General features: G+C 31.1%; 2 protein-coding genes across 4 annotated transcripts in view; both read left to right on the top strand.

Annotated features, from left to right (window-relative positions):
* The window catches only part of LOC136276375 (uncharacterized), a 49,002-nt gene extending 46,713 nt beyond the window's left edge, over nt 1–2,289 (top strand). The window contains exons 5-7 of the mRNA XM_066088263.1: nt 1,612–1,687; nt 1,776–1,820; nt 2,226–2,289. Of these exons, the coding sequence (XP_065944335.1) occupies nt 1,612–1,687; nt 1,776–1,820; nt 2,226–2,289 (185 nt within the window). The remainder of the gene's footprint in view (nt 1–1,611; nt 1,688–1,775; nt 1,821–2,225) is intronic.
* Nucleotides 2,290–2,512: 223 nt separating this feature from the next.
* Nucleotides 2,513–14,828, top strand: LOC136276065 (uncharacterized). 3 transcript variants are annotated; one of them, XM_066086887.1, is made up of 17 exons: nt 2,514–2,561; nt 2,710–2,807; nt 3,357–3,410; nt 6,528–6,590; nt 7,082–7,144; nt 8,047–8,103; nt 8,799–8,948; nt 9,066–9,284; nt 9,823–10,128; nt 10,264–10,358; nt 10,539–10,623; nt 11,050–11,172; nt 11,528–11,734; nt 13,070–13,354; nt 13,620–13,796; nt 14,076–14,357; nt 14,448–14,828. In XM_066086887.1, the coding sequence occupies exons 1-17, from the start codon at nt 2,533–2,535 to the stop codon at nt 14,693–14,695; spliced, it is 2,541 nt and encodes an 846-aa protein (XP_065942959.1). In that variant the 5' UTR covers nt 2,514–2,532; the 3' UTR covers nt 14,696–14,828. The 3 variants fall into 3 exon arrangements, with proteins under 3 accessions (XP_065942961.1, XP_065942959.1, XP_065942960.1); XM_066086889.1 differs by lacking the exon at nt 9,066–9,284 and having other exon boundaries at nt 2,513–2,561; XM_066086888.1 differs by lacking the exon at nt 8,047–8,103.
* Nucleotides 14,829–15,347: the final 519 nt, after the last annotated feature.

Here is a 15,347-nt window from a genome sequence, read left to right as displayed (position 1 = left end):
GTTGGATCACAAAAGCACAAACGTCACAATTACCCATATAAAATATATTATACCAATATACATTTTACAATACCAATAACCAATACAAATATGCAATGTTCCAAAGTTAAATGAAAAGTTCATTGGATAATGCATAAGGTCATGTAGCCATGATATATACAATGATAAATTGATCAATTCGCACTAATCCATTGGTGTATGGGTGCGACGATAACGTCAAATGTTGCGAGAACTACATAACATCATAACATCACCGCAACTATTGCTCTGATGGGCACGCATGATCCACACCCACAGCTGCCAAATAAATTTACAAACCAAGACACACAAATAATATGTACATGTTTGTATGACACGAAAATATCAATAGCCAGTTATTTAAAGAAGGGTAAAAATCTAAATTATGTTAATATGCTATATGTTATTGGGGATAAACTACGAATTGTAATTTCTAGCTAACTTATACAAACAAAGTTATGATAGAGAAATATTAGTTCCTTTGGACTAGGGACGAGTGTGAGTGGGTTAAAAAATATCCAATAAATTGATTGACACTTACTGTCTAATTCAAAGCAGCCTTACCATGAATACTGTGGTTTCATCAATATTCGTTGAATACCAATTTTCGTGGATTTCGTTGTTTAGTTGATCCACGAAATTAAATGTTCATTGAAGTGCAATTTTTATTAACATTTTGTTTGATAGGGTCATTGGCCACGAATTTACGTATCCTTAAAACTGTGTTTTTCACTTTATCCACGAAAATTGATGCCCTTGAATATTAATGAAACCACAGTACTCAAGATTGAAAAGGATGTAGCTAGGTGAAATTAAAAGTGATGTTTTTTTTTATTCTCAACCCGAAACTTTCCGGGAAAACATACACCATTTAACTTCAAGACAAGCTAGAATATGCTATTTTACTTTATGCCCAAGTGAAATTTTACCGGATAACGCTAGTTGAGTCACACGATAGAAAAATTTGGAAAATGGCGATATGGTTGTCAGCCATATCATTAACTTTCTATCTGCTGTCGCTGTCTTAGGATCTTCGTTATCAGTGTATTTAATTGTAAGAAGCGAATGACATTCGAACAATTCCTTTTCTGTTCAAGCAACTTACTGAATTTACAGTTAAAATATCGAATACTTACCAGCTAAAACGAATGCGCAACGCCCGAAAAACTGATAAATGTTTGTCGATCGGTAAACAAACTTTATACAATACCAAACACTATGCAAAACATATTTAACCTTTTTACGGCCAATAGTTGTCCATATGTGATCGTTTAAACAGATTGGTAATGTGCGCACGAAGAACCGCATTAGGTCCTTAATAACGCATAGACCTTTATTGAGGGGTGTTCATTCCAAGTTTGAACATGCTCTGTACTTTTTGGTAGATAGAACGGACTTCACCGGGTCTCTAAAGGTAATGAATGTATATGCCAGAACCCCCCCCCCCCCAAAAAAAAATAGAATAATAAAAAAAATAGCATGCATACGGTGAAACTTGCCGCCCGTTTGACATGTGTTAGCGTAATTCGATCATGTGTGACAGCATTCGTTTTTGTTTGTTTGTTTGTTTTTTGTTTTTTTACATATTTATAGATCCAAAGTGTTTGAAAATTAACCGTATAGCAAGATGTTTTGAGGCCCAGACGGACTGTTTACAAAGTACAGTTACGTAAGTAATTATGTCGATTGAGATATTTTAACATTTATACAGTAACAGTAACATGAACTGCATAAAGAAAATATTTGTTTCTTTTTAGTATCAGCTCCAAAACGACCACCGAGAAAAGACAGAGGAGGCTGACGTATGTCTTTTCATCTTTTAAAAATCGACAGATTTAAGTATAGCAACAAATACAAAATTGCAAATTGGTTAAAGTTCATTGCAGTTATCTAGCTCTAATTTATATGTGTACTTAGTCGCATCAAGTCGGTGAAATTTTGTCCAAGGTAAAATAGGGAAAAAAAATCCATTTTTAAAACAAAAAATTTCGATGATGCTTATAAACTAGTAATAGGAGGAGTTAATTTCTCAATTTCCTTACCATTGAAAAAAAAACCATATAATTATTCATATACAATTATTTTTTTACCCCTTGACAAAATGTTCCTTAATTTAACAAACAATGATTCTTTTCAAATTAACTTTTTAGAATTATTTTACATTTTAATGTTCTTTGCTAAAACAAATTATGTACGCTTATGTTTAGATCAACTACTTCAGTATATACATATGTTGATGGAGATACTAAAAATAAAGATTCTGCTGTGTAAGTGTATTTTAGTCATACATACGTTTGTTCACCTTTGTTTAAGGAAATGTTTTATAAAAATTTAACTTATATATATATATATATATATATATATATATATATATATATATATATATATATATATATATATATATATATATATATATATATATATATATATATAATGCACACAGTCTGAAACACATATATGCTAAGAATTTTGGTATTTATATAATATCTTTCGTAAACTTTTTATTTTAGCAAGATGTCAACTGTTCCTAACTCCGACAACATGTAAGTGATTGATAAATTCAAGTTTATTATTGGTGTAAAAACATAATTAACTGTTAAAGATCCTTATAGAGCTGCTGCATTTTCAGTGTTATTACAGCAATAACAAGCCTTTACAATATCTTTTTAACTGTTTAATTTATTTTTGTAGCTACGTTTTCATCATAGTATCTTTGCTAGCCGTCACGGGTCTATTGATAGCATTCTTCGCCTTTCTTTCACGTAAACGAATAAATATTCTATACAAACGTAAGTTACATTATCTCCTTGTTTACAATAAGGTATTTCAACTGATAATAAGCAAATTATCAAATAACAAGTTAGAAATATGCATTTAAATATAAGCAGCAATGAGTAATTTTTAAAGTTGTTTTACAAAGCTGAAATATTGTGTTTAACTATTCGCTTGGAACGTTCTTTGTCAACAAATAAAAGTAACATACAAAAAAGACTTATCATATCTGTTATAAAGAATATATTTTATCCTAATGTCAAAAAGCAGACAAATTTTGACTTTTCTGAAATTTTACAGTTTCCGGAGACAATTATGTAGCTAATCACCGAAACAAAAACATAAATTCTATTTATCTTTGCATGTACATGTATATGTACATATAGATATATTAGGGGGGAAATAGTCAAAAAATGAAAATGCATTCATTGATAGAAGAAATTTGCATTAAATAGCTAAAATATCTTAATTTATAAACAAAATGTTATTTTAGTCATTTCTTATTGTTTGAATTTTAGACGGTCAAACCACCTACAAATCAAACATTTCACTATTATTTTGAACAGATTTGTTTCCTAGAAAACCACGGACTATACTAATGGAAGAACGTATAAACTTGAGTAAGTTTCCATATGAAGGGGAGTTACCGACAATAGTATACTTATGTATCTTGCTTTTATTCTTTTACAAGAATATATAAGAACTTAAAGAATAAGTTGATTCAATTGAGAGTCTCCTTTACTGAAGGCAAATATTAAACATATTGGAGCGAAATACCCCGGCGCGAAACGTTTTAGTAGCGAAACGTCTTGTATTCCAGAAAAGCTAGTTGTGTATTGACAATTTAGGTAGCAGAAATTATCGCGAACACACTGCTGCCAGGTGTCACAATGCGGCATTAAATTCACAAGACTTGTATTTGTCTCCATTGAATGCACTTCATGGTTTGCGAATTTACGTTTGGATAAAGATGATTATAGTCAAAAAGCGGTGTAAATGCAAATCAACACGAATACGAAGAGAATAAACAAACACAGGATTAATTTCAACATATATAATGAAAACAATCAAAGTGATTAGCATTGATATGAACACAATAAAGTGGCATGCATGTGTAAATGCACCGAAGAATAAAGAGGTAAGCAGAATTAGAATAAAAGCAAGATACACATACTTTTGGCGGTAACTCCCCTCCATATTTCCAAGGCATAAAAATATTTTCACAAAACTGACTCCCTCTGAAACTTTAAAGAATAAATGTAATTAAATTTCTTACATTCTAATCAGGAAATTAAATATCAGATTATGTAGTACATTTACATATAGATTTTTTGAAGCATAATTGGATATTAAAGATATAACATGTTGGAGGTAATTGATATATTCACCATGTTTCTATAAGAAACAGAAAGATATTCATATAACAATCACCAAGGAAAATGGGATGTTTATATTGAAGTTTATCTGAGCTGTATGCATCATTTCAAAGCCTTGTTAAGGTGTATTATGAAACAGCAAATGGATTTACACAAAACACAAAAACTAACCAGTGTATTAATAAGACACAAATATTGCGACTTAAAACTGCTGTATTATTTTATTTAAATTTTTATTTAAGATATAAAAAAATATTTAAGTTGCGCCTGTTCGATTAAAATAATTGTTTGTCAATGGTGAATGCACAGACCTCTGCTTTTTATATGTAGTATGTCAATATCACCCTATGCCTTATGAACTAAAATCAAAATTTGAGTTAAAAATGTTTTACATTAACTAGTAGTAAAAATCTATAATAATAGCACTCAAGTCTACGGGGCCCTTTTTTAATTTTATGTATTTCTAAATTCTTCCTCTAGACTTATCTAGTCAGTAGCACAACTTTCAAATGCAAAAACAATCTATGTTACTAATGTGTGTGTGTGTTAAAACAATGAAGCTCACCAAACTTGTACAAAAGTAATGTTTACGGTGATAAATATTCAACTCAATTTGTATGCTAATAAACTGAATTAAGAAAACAAGCAGAAATTCATTTGAGTACATTTGTAAATATTTTTCTTTATGTGAACCTACGGAGAAGGAGAATATTTATTTCCTTGAAAACTGTTCAGGGATAAAAAGTCTGAAAATTATCATCGCAAGAGCTTATGAACGTATGTTGCTAAATTGTACGATAAAATTCATAGGATTATTCGTGAAAATTTATAACTTTTTATCAAACGAAAATATGAAAAAATAATAACAATGTTAAACGTTACACTAATACATGAACCTAATTAGTAAATGATCAAATATTCTGAAAGGTCCTTCGGGCTTCACAGTATTTGATCACGTAAATATTGAACTTTATTTCCAATTGATTTGAACACATTATTAACGAAGTTCATATATCAGAGAACTTTATCGAGTTGCTTTTTATTTTTTTTTTAAATTATATAATATCACCTGTTCGTGTTTTTTCGTGTTCGTGTATTCTTAAATATTTTCTAAAATATCCAAAGTTTTTCCCATTTATGCCTTGTACGTATACGGGTTTAATGTTAATCAGTCGGTTGTTGTTTTTAAGGTATGTATAATTTTTATTCGAGTTATCAATTTCGCTTGGGATGTTGCGTGTTTACAACCATAAACATTCTAGGGATACTTCTCGCTTTTTATTATTATTATTATTTTTAATCTCCCTTTTCTTGCACCATCACCTGTGTGTGATATCGTTTCTCCTTTGTGATATAGCAATGTGAGATTTTTCTGTCTTACGCTGTGTAGTACAACCCGCTGAAAAAAGTAAACAAACATTGCCTTTTTTAAGTCATAAAACTTGCTAATCCAACAAGAAATTGTATTGCTTGACTAATCATAATTTTAGATAAATTCATTAAAAACATTGCCGTATGCACTCTTGTTGACTTGCATTATATGTAGCGCGCGGAATTTTTGAACGTCATATCTGAGAGTTTTCAGTTTATCGTCTCGGCAACATTTAAAATGAGTTTGTGTGATTGTGTGGCCTTCTATGTCACTTAAGAATGAAATATTACATTGAAAGGGTTATAGCAATAAACAATTTTAAATTGTCAATTTTTGATAACCATTGGTCGCTCTGGAGAAATATTTTTGAACAAAATTTGTAGTGTAATATTTTATATTATTTTAGTATCAAGAACAGTAATCGATTAACGTATTTTTTTAACTATCTTCCATTTACCTGTGTAAACTTAAAAGCATATTACTTTATATGTGAATGTTGGTATATGTATGAATGAGCATTGAAAGGGAAAAAATTCATTTTAAAACAAGTATTTATCTTTAAAAAAATTATGAAAATACAATGAATAAATGTGGATAAAAAAATTAAAATGATTTCAATTAAATGGGATTGTATTTCTTAGTTTAGACATAGTGTGAACCATTTTAAGCTCTTTTTGATGGTATATTTATCTGTACAATCGGAGTGAAAATAAGAATAATGGATTTTTAATGACGGTGTCAGTCATCTTTTTTTGGGAAAATAATGCGCGATAAATAATACTTCATTATTATATATTCGTGTGGTATCATGAAATTTCGCTGTCATAGAGTATATGAGGAATTGATAAATTGCATGAAAGTTCGAAACTTATATGGATTGAAATACAATATTCCCCTTCTGTGCACATGCATAAAAATGTCATTTTAGTAATTTAGTTTCATTTAGCAAATGTTCAATAATATTAATGATACTTATCTTTTATTTTTAGACGAAAATCAAACTTCAATTAGTATTGTGTCTCTTCAACCTCCTTCACAAGAGAAAGCAACTGGTTTGTTACTTAATGATTTTTCTTTGATCAAGTCTAAATTTTAAGAGATAACAGAATGATGAGGTATGATCATTATTAAAAACTCAAGTATGATTCATCAAGTTTTAGAAAAAAGTGGTTCTTAGAATTACATTTAAGTGAAAATAAGCTTAAGTTTGCTGTAGTGAATATTAATTACAATAATGTTTTTTTTTAAACAATCCACTTCTTGCTACTTTAAACACAATTTTTGCAAAACCTCTTTTTAAAACAAACTGCTGTTTGATGAGTTAAATATCTTTTTTTGTTACGTCGTACACATATACCAAATACATATATGTACCTTAACCTACAAACGAGACACAAAATTGTACAATCGGGAATAAGTCGTCTAAACAAGAATAGGTTATTTGTTTTCTGCAATGTTCATTACTATTTAACCCGTTTACGCTATCATTTACGTTCTTGTCTGAATCAATCTTTACTTTCTTTCCTTTTTTTATCATTGTTAGACGGAAACTCAACTACACTAGTGAATGGGTCCGTTCAACATCGCTCACAAGACAAAGCTTCTGGTTTGTTTTTATTCATGTCGAAATTTAAAGCAATAATAGATTAATAATATTAGATCCATAATCAAATCAAGTGTGACTCATCAAGATTTAAAGTATTGAACTGATTCATAGAATTACTTTAAAAATTAAATGATGAACGTTTTACTGAAGAAAATTTGAATATCCATAAATCGTTGTTGCAATACATAAACTCTTGCTCTTTCGAGCACGGTTGATGCTTCTCTTATGTAAAAAATGTATTTTTTCACTTTGAAATATTTTTGTTGTTTTGTACGTACGAAATACTCAATCGTACACACGAGAAACTATTTTAAATCGTGTATTAGAAAAATTGGGTCGTTCAAACAATAATTGACGTTTTGCGCTTTTTAGAGGTATGTTTCAATCGCGAAGTTTTAAAAAATGCTTACTTATATTCCCTTGTAAGTCCCATGGGCCATTGTAAAGTCTGCAGTTCAAGGTTCAGTTATGACATTGTGCATTGGTTCATCTTGTATTTTTCCCTTAAAGTAACAGTTATTTAGATCACTGATATTAGACTTTTTAAAGATTTATTTTTTAGATGAAGTCATCAATTGTTGTGTGTATGATTTGTGGAAAATAGCATGTCTTGGAAAATATAGTTAGAACTTATTACAGTTTTAGCTAGGACCGTTTTTTTATAATTCGGTTAATATATTTCCTCACAAAATAGCTATTATATTACGAGGTGTCTGCAGAACTAAAATGTAATTGCACAAAAATCGCAAAAACAAATGTTTCGGTTGTTTGGAGCAATTCCGAAAAATTGCACCTGCATAAAATAACAGTTATGCGGTATTTTCTGCAATGTTCACTTCTTTCAAACCCGTTTGAATCACCAAACATGTTGTCTAAACGAACCATATTTTGTATCATTTTAGAAGGAGATTCAGCAACACTAATGAATGGGATCAATCAACATCGCTTACAAGAAAATGGTATGTTGAAACGATTTGGTATTCAGGTCTACTGCTTGAAGCGATAAGATATTATGAAAACCAATATAAATCATTACGTGTTGAATTGATTTTTAGTTTTACTCATTTATTATATGCCTTACACTGCTTTAATTATAAATTCAATTTAACGATCTCCGATCCTCAGCCATTACCGATACCTTTAAATTATCAGGATTTTTTTTTGTTCGTGCCATAAATCTGTCTTTCACATAATATCACAATTAAGTATTCAACGAAATGCTTGGCTTAGTGGGTCCACGAAGATCCACAATAACTACACATGGGTTAATGGGTCCGAGCTATCAGTGCACTAGTACAATCTTTTTAAAATTTAGTCTCAATTTGCATATTTTTATTCCGTTATATCCATCATAGGCATATTTTCAATAACATTTGCATAGAAACCATCAATAAATTTCTTTTTATTTCATATTATTTATAAAGTTTAAGTGACGAATAACAGCTTTCATGATGAAAAAAATATATTCGGAGAACCTTTAAGTGTGTGTATTACCTTTGTTCCAACCAACACAATGATAGGTCGTAGCTATAAAAGATACTAAACTATTTGTCACAACGGATTTCTCGAATGAACTTAAGTCTTTTTCAGTTTTCAAATATTAACTAATTACTATTTTTATTCTTCAAATATTGTACATTGGTCTTTGTTCTAGGACACGGCAATCACGAAGGCGGAGAAAGTATTCCATTGTTAGAAAATATGGCTAACGGAGCTATAATGGGGAAGTATAATAACCTTCTTCGGTCACTGGCAAAAAACATGACAGGAAAAGTATTAAAGCGAATAAAATGTTTTGTTAAAGGTATTTATCTTGTAAAGTAAAAACATGTAATTGGAATTTCAATCTATTCATCAATTTCTTTTAAAATTGTGAAAAATAGTATTGTTAATAAGATGATCATTTATTTTCCCCATAAAGACAGAGAAGAAGTTAATTCTAAAGATTTAGAAGAGATAAAGGAGCCAAAGGATTTACTAGAATTCCTCGATAAGAAATATTTCGTTGTCAACAATGTCATCTATCTACAAGGACTCTTTTTAGCTTGTAAAGCTCCTGAACTTTATGATCAATGTGTAGAGTATGCTAAAAACAGAGGAGAAGAAATACACTTTTTTGAAAAAGGAGTTTTAGAAAAAGGTACCTTTCTCTGAATGCAAATATCATAGGATTCAGTTTAAAAGCTACAGATTTATTTTATTCAAATAAAACCATATCATTGTTTTTAAACATATCGCATGGTCATGTAGATAACATATGAATGTGAAAGTTAACACTCTGACGGAAAATACTTTGATTTATTTAATCCTCTGTCCTAACTTACCTTAATTTATTAAGAAAATGCATTAACAAATGTATAAATATTTATTCAAAGTAATTATCTGTAAGATTCTTATAATTCTCTGGAATGAAATTAAATGTTTTTCTTTTGATTGAACAAAAAGTGATTTTTCCCTTAGCTATAGAAGTAATTAATAAAATGTTAATGCCTGGGTATATTGCTCAATTGTAATATGGATATCTATTATGTCTGATGTTTAAATAAATAACTGAGTAAAGATTTTTTTAAAACAAATTACCTTCGTTTGCGAAGCTATATACTTTTAAAATAACCAATCCACCTTTTGAAGGAAACAAAAAGACTTCAAGTAAATGTTAAATTTGTTGAACTTTTCAGGTCACACCGAAGTTAAATACATTATAAATTGTCCAGGAGTTTCTGAATACCGAAGATCGGAGCTTGAAAAGTTACGGTTGATGTTAGCAACATTGATCCATGCTAATTACGATGATATACTTGTTTCTGGAGTGAAAACTGGATGCGTAATTGTAACAATGATGATACGAAATTGCCTTATTCCAACACTGAAGGCTCTTTATACTTCAGAAAAACTAACTTTGACATGTCATTGGATGCTGAAACTTTCCTTGAAACATAAGATCATAAAGGTGATGATACAGGACGAAATAATTTACCCCCCTGGTAGGTCATGAGTCACTATTCCTCTTCCCCTCTCAAACACATAATATGGTATTGTTTTCCCCGAATCCTATATTGACAGTGTTTATTAATGCATTGGATGCTCAAGTACATTGCATAACGTTTTCATTTCACTAGATACGTTACAGTCTGTCGACGAATTAACTGCTGAAGCATCACTTAGTAGTCATGTTTTGCGATCCGCTTTACATTCTGAAACTAAACTACCGAGGGTGAGCAGACATATTCCTACTATATTGCCTTTCAATATTTATTTTGCTTTAAAATTGAAATTCTTTTTTATTTTATCATAAGCATTCTTTTTAATGATATTAATCCTGATGTTAAACCATTATTATAATTTATCCACGACGCAAAATAAACTTGGAGAACATTTTACGTGCATTTTGTAGACTAATGATCTGGACATTAATACTTCCAACGCTATGGAATGCAGAGAACAATCAGCCAATTGCGAGGATAATGTACTTTCAAAAGGTATTTTTAATCACATTATACATGAACTCAGTAATTTTGTTCGAAATCTTTATTTACTTTTTGATAAATAATTATCAGCATGACTCGAGCATTATTCTGATTTAAATACATGTTCATCGATGAAAACTGACGATAAACTTGAATGATCCTTTCAATCAGAAAGAAAGCGATATTTAATAAAATCTTATATAAAACTGTCTAATAAAAGAAAAAAGAAATGACATCAGAAAGCTTAATTCCAACATGAAGTTATAGATTGTTGATAAAAACGGTGCATAGTAGTTTCGATCAAGAAGAGATAACTATGCAAATTATATATTTTCTTTTTAAAATATCCAATATGCATGTGGTTGGGTTTGGAAATATGTTTCAAATTGTATATTTTGCTGAGTACTGAACTATCTTAAACCAGTGTTCATTAAATAGTTTCAGACGTGGTGTTAACCAAAACTATTCCATCTGAATCAAACGACTTTACCAAATTCCTAGAAAGAATTGGAGGTCGTATTACAGACGACACCTGGCATTCAATGAAATTTCACTTACGCAGTAAGATTAATATACTTTGATAAAGTATCCAACTTTAAATGAATTTTAAAAATCAGTATGAGCATATGTACATGGTATACCGTGGAATCTTTTGAATTCGTGGTGGCTCAATTTTCGTGGTATTCGTATGTAGCCCTCCTTCACGATTTTAAATCCTCAACGAAAACACTTTTAGAAAGAGTTATCTTTGTTACTGTAACAGTAACCAACGCATCCATGAAATTACATCCCTACGAATAAGCAAAATACCCACAATCCACGAAATTTGGCCCCACCAATTAACTGATTCCACAGTATATGACAATTTGGTATTTGATATTTGGAAAGCTGACCGTTAATTTGCTTCTCTTTAAAGAGTTTGTGGATCACAAGCGTGTTGAAAAAATAAACCCAACAAAAATGCTAAATGAGTTATCAGACATGTTGAAACTCCAGTATAACATGAGTTTTCTGGAATGGATTTTTGACAAATGTGGGAAACCTAAACTCGTCAAAGATTGTCAACAGTATTCCGCTGAAAACCAGTGTCAGTTGGAATGCTTCAATACAAATTTCCCTCAAAGTAAGTAAAATGTCCTTTTTACGAGGGGCGTTCAAGATATAATGTCACTAATCTTTTTCATAAAATACAGGGTTCAATTGACCTTCGAATTTCTTTTCACGCATGATTTGATTCATATTCTATTTAACTGACCACATTTAATCATCGAATACTCCTTTGAGAAGCTGATATATAACCTCTACTCGAGACACTGTATGAAAATATGACTTGTAAGTCATCATCCAAGAAGTCTAAAATCAGAGGCTAGACAACCTCTTCTCGAGACACTGTATGAAAATATGACTGGTAAGTCATCATCCAAGAAGGCTGAAATTAGAGGCTAGACAAGTTAACAGGTGGGTCAGCAAATTCAAAAATGGCTTCAACGGATGCAATACTTGCAAAAATAACCAAAATTATTTTTAATGATGGTTGATTAACCATTAAACAAAAAGCAATTTTAGTAGGCATTTTATCTGGGGCAGTATTTACAATTTAAAAAAACCATTGGCCTCCAAGGGTTAGAGCAAGATAGTTACCTCATCTAATAACACAAAAACATAAACGATTGCGGGTTGAAATGTGTAGAAAACTACTTAAAAAATGCAGTGGACGACGTTTTTTGGAATTGTACAAGTCATGAAACATGGATACATTTTTTTGAACCTCGAAGGAAAATTGATAACAAGATGTAGTTGCCCGAAAAGCCAAAACACACTGTTCTAGCAAAACGCCAAATTACAGAGAAAGTATAATGCGCAATTTTATTTAATAGTGAAGGTCCTGTAATTCAAGTTGATATTCCAAAAGGCCAATCAATCACCGGACATGTATACAACAATGATGTGCTGAGGAAACTTAAGAAACATTAGAAAAGGAAGAGACCAAAGTCTGGAATTAGAAACATTTGACTTCTTTATGACAACGCCCCAGCACAAGTCACAGGTTGTGAGATCATTTTAGAAAAATAAAAGGCTCATGTATTACCCCATTATCCCTAATCACCCGACTTGTCTCCATGTGACTTTTTTTCTTTTTCCTAAATTTAAAAAGCACTTGTCAGGAGTAAGGTATGCTTCAAGGAATACTTTAGTCTCTGTCATTAATCATTAGATGAATACAATTCCCATTATAAGAATACATTCAAAGCTTGAATATATCGATTGAAATTATGTGTGTCCGTTCAAGGAGAGTATTTTGAAGGTAACCATTAAAAACAGGTAACAAAAAATATCTTATTGTGTTACTTTTGTAACAACAATGACAGTATTTATTGAACGCCCCTCGTTTCAGTCAACACTCAATTAATTTACCATACTAGTCATAGTTTAGTTACTTGAATTTTTCATTTTTTAGGTGTTGAAAGTCAGCCTATTGAAATCCAGTTCATGGTGTTTGAACTAGAGTTGTACAGGGACAAGCTTCAGGATTTGAGATATTGGCTGGCAAAGACAATACATGTGCATCCTGGTCAAATTCTTATGACAGCTCTTAAGAATGGACCAATTGTTGTTACATTTTTAATGAGAGAAAATCATGGCAATGCTATTCTTGAATACCTGAAGACGGACGATGGTCAAATTGCTGCATCTCATAAAAGGATTGAAAAAATTGTCCAAAATGGGAATGTCATTCAAATTGGTAAAAGCTGATTTCCACTAAAAATAATTATATGTTAGGTTCCTCTACTAAATCATAAATTTTTGAATAAAATAACATAAAGGGAATAAATAGCAAAAATAATAGTTACTTTGGGTTGTCTATGGTAATGCCTACATGTATATATATAAAGCATTGCAAACATTTAGAAATGAAAATATAATTTTTATCTAAAATTGTGACCATGTCCCTTTAAGAAGTACATGCATTGAATGTCATATACTGTATATGTTACTGTAATTTTTAGGAAAAGCCCTAAATGGATCGACCTTTGTTCATATTCGTCTACGTTTACGAGAAAATAGTTCTGGGATACGGGAGAGTGTGGGGAATTTAGCATCGATTTTTACTCGACGCACAGGGATACCTATGGAAGGCACAGAGGTCTATACAAGAACTGTCCGAGCAGATCGGGAAAAAAATGGTACTTTGAAATTAAGAATTAATGGAAAAAACTTCCTTTCATAAAGCGCAAAATTTTATTCATGACACATTACTGTTTATATTATACTAATAAATTATTAACATTTAGGGTGAGAACCTATAGTAAGTTGCTAGAACTTCAAGCCCATTGCATGCTACATATTAAACATTTTGCCACAAACAATCTTGACTAAAGGAATCACTTAATTCAGCATAAAACAATAATAGACCCTAATTTGATGTATTTTATGCATGTGTTTTATGAATTACTTTGTTTCAGAAACCAAAGCCAAGCCAATCAAAGAGGATTCATTTATTGAGAAAAACCGCGACCTTATTTTAGAGAATATAGAGCCCTTGACCATTGAACACACAGACATTGCAGAATTGTTTAACAGAAAAGACCTGACAGATATGAAGGATATCACAGGAAGACGAGACCAAGCAGAATACTTCTTGAAACTTGGCGACAAGCTACCAAAGGAGAACAGAGAAATAGCATGTGCATATTTGGAAGGAATTGTTTCTTTGCCTAAAGAAAAATCAACACATGAGGATCTCTGTAAGTAACTTTACACTTTTTTGTTTGACTTTTAGTTTTTTTTTAATCGCTGCCTACATGGATTCTTAATTTGTGTGCGATTTTTGACAGCTCCTGCAAAGAAATGGATTCAACAAAATAGAGAGGATCTTCTGGATGAAATAGACGCTGAGTTCATCAAAAGTACCATCTATCAGTTGGAAGATGTTCCTGAGGAGGTAAAAACCTCGTGGTCTGACCCGAACAAAAGTAGAACAGAAAAGGCTAAGAAATTCTTGGATTTTGCTCTACAAAAGGATGAATATGTTAAAGCGTTGAAGAAGACAATGGAGGAATACAAAATGCAGCTTCTGGAATGACAGACTGGTTCAACAATTTGAATAAAATGATTCAAATTTATTTATTATCTCCGAGATTAATCCTTCAAAAGCTAATTTTGAATTTGACAGTCTACTTAATAATTTTTATAATAATGCAAAAAAGTGTATGTTTTTTTTAGCTCACCTGAGCTGAAAGCTCAAGTGAGCTATTCTGATCACTTTTTGTCCGTCGTCCGTCTGTCCGTCCGTCCGTCCGTCCGTCTGTCCGTCTGTCCGTCTGTCTGTCTGTCTGTAAACTTTTTACATTTTGAACTTCTTCTCTAAAACCGCTTATCCAATTTCAACCAAATTTGGCACAAAGCATCCTTATGGGAGGGCGAATATAAATTGCAGAAATAAAAGTCTGATCTGTATTCAAAGCGGAGAAAACTTTGAAACTGTAGGAAAAGGGGGGTGCATTTTTAAAAATCTTCTTCCCAAGAACTACTGATTCCAATTCAACGTAGTTTAGCATAAATTATCCTTATGGGAAGGAAAATATAAATTGCAAAAATTAAGGTCTAATTCTGTTTCAAATCTGAGTTATTACGAAAATAATAATAAAGGAAAGGCGTGTTTCAATCAGTTTAATAGCCTCGGATTCGGCATCCGGTAAAATGGGTAGACAAGACTTGGCCTGGGCAAAACAAAA

Source organism: Magallana gigas, chromosome 6, assembly GCF_963853765.1.
Source record: "Magallana gigas chromosome 6, xbMagGiga1.1, whole genome shotgun sequence".
NCBI classification, from domain to species: domain Eukaryota; kingdom Metazoa; phylum Mollusca; class Bivalvia; order Ostreida; family Ostreidae; genus Magallana; species Magallana gigas.
The sequence above is the reverse complement of the archived record's forward strand: the minus strand, read 5'-3'. Positions and strand labels throughout refer to the sequence as shown.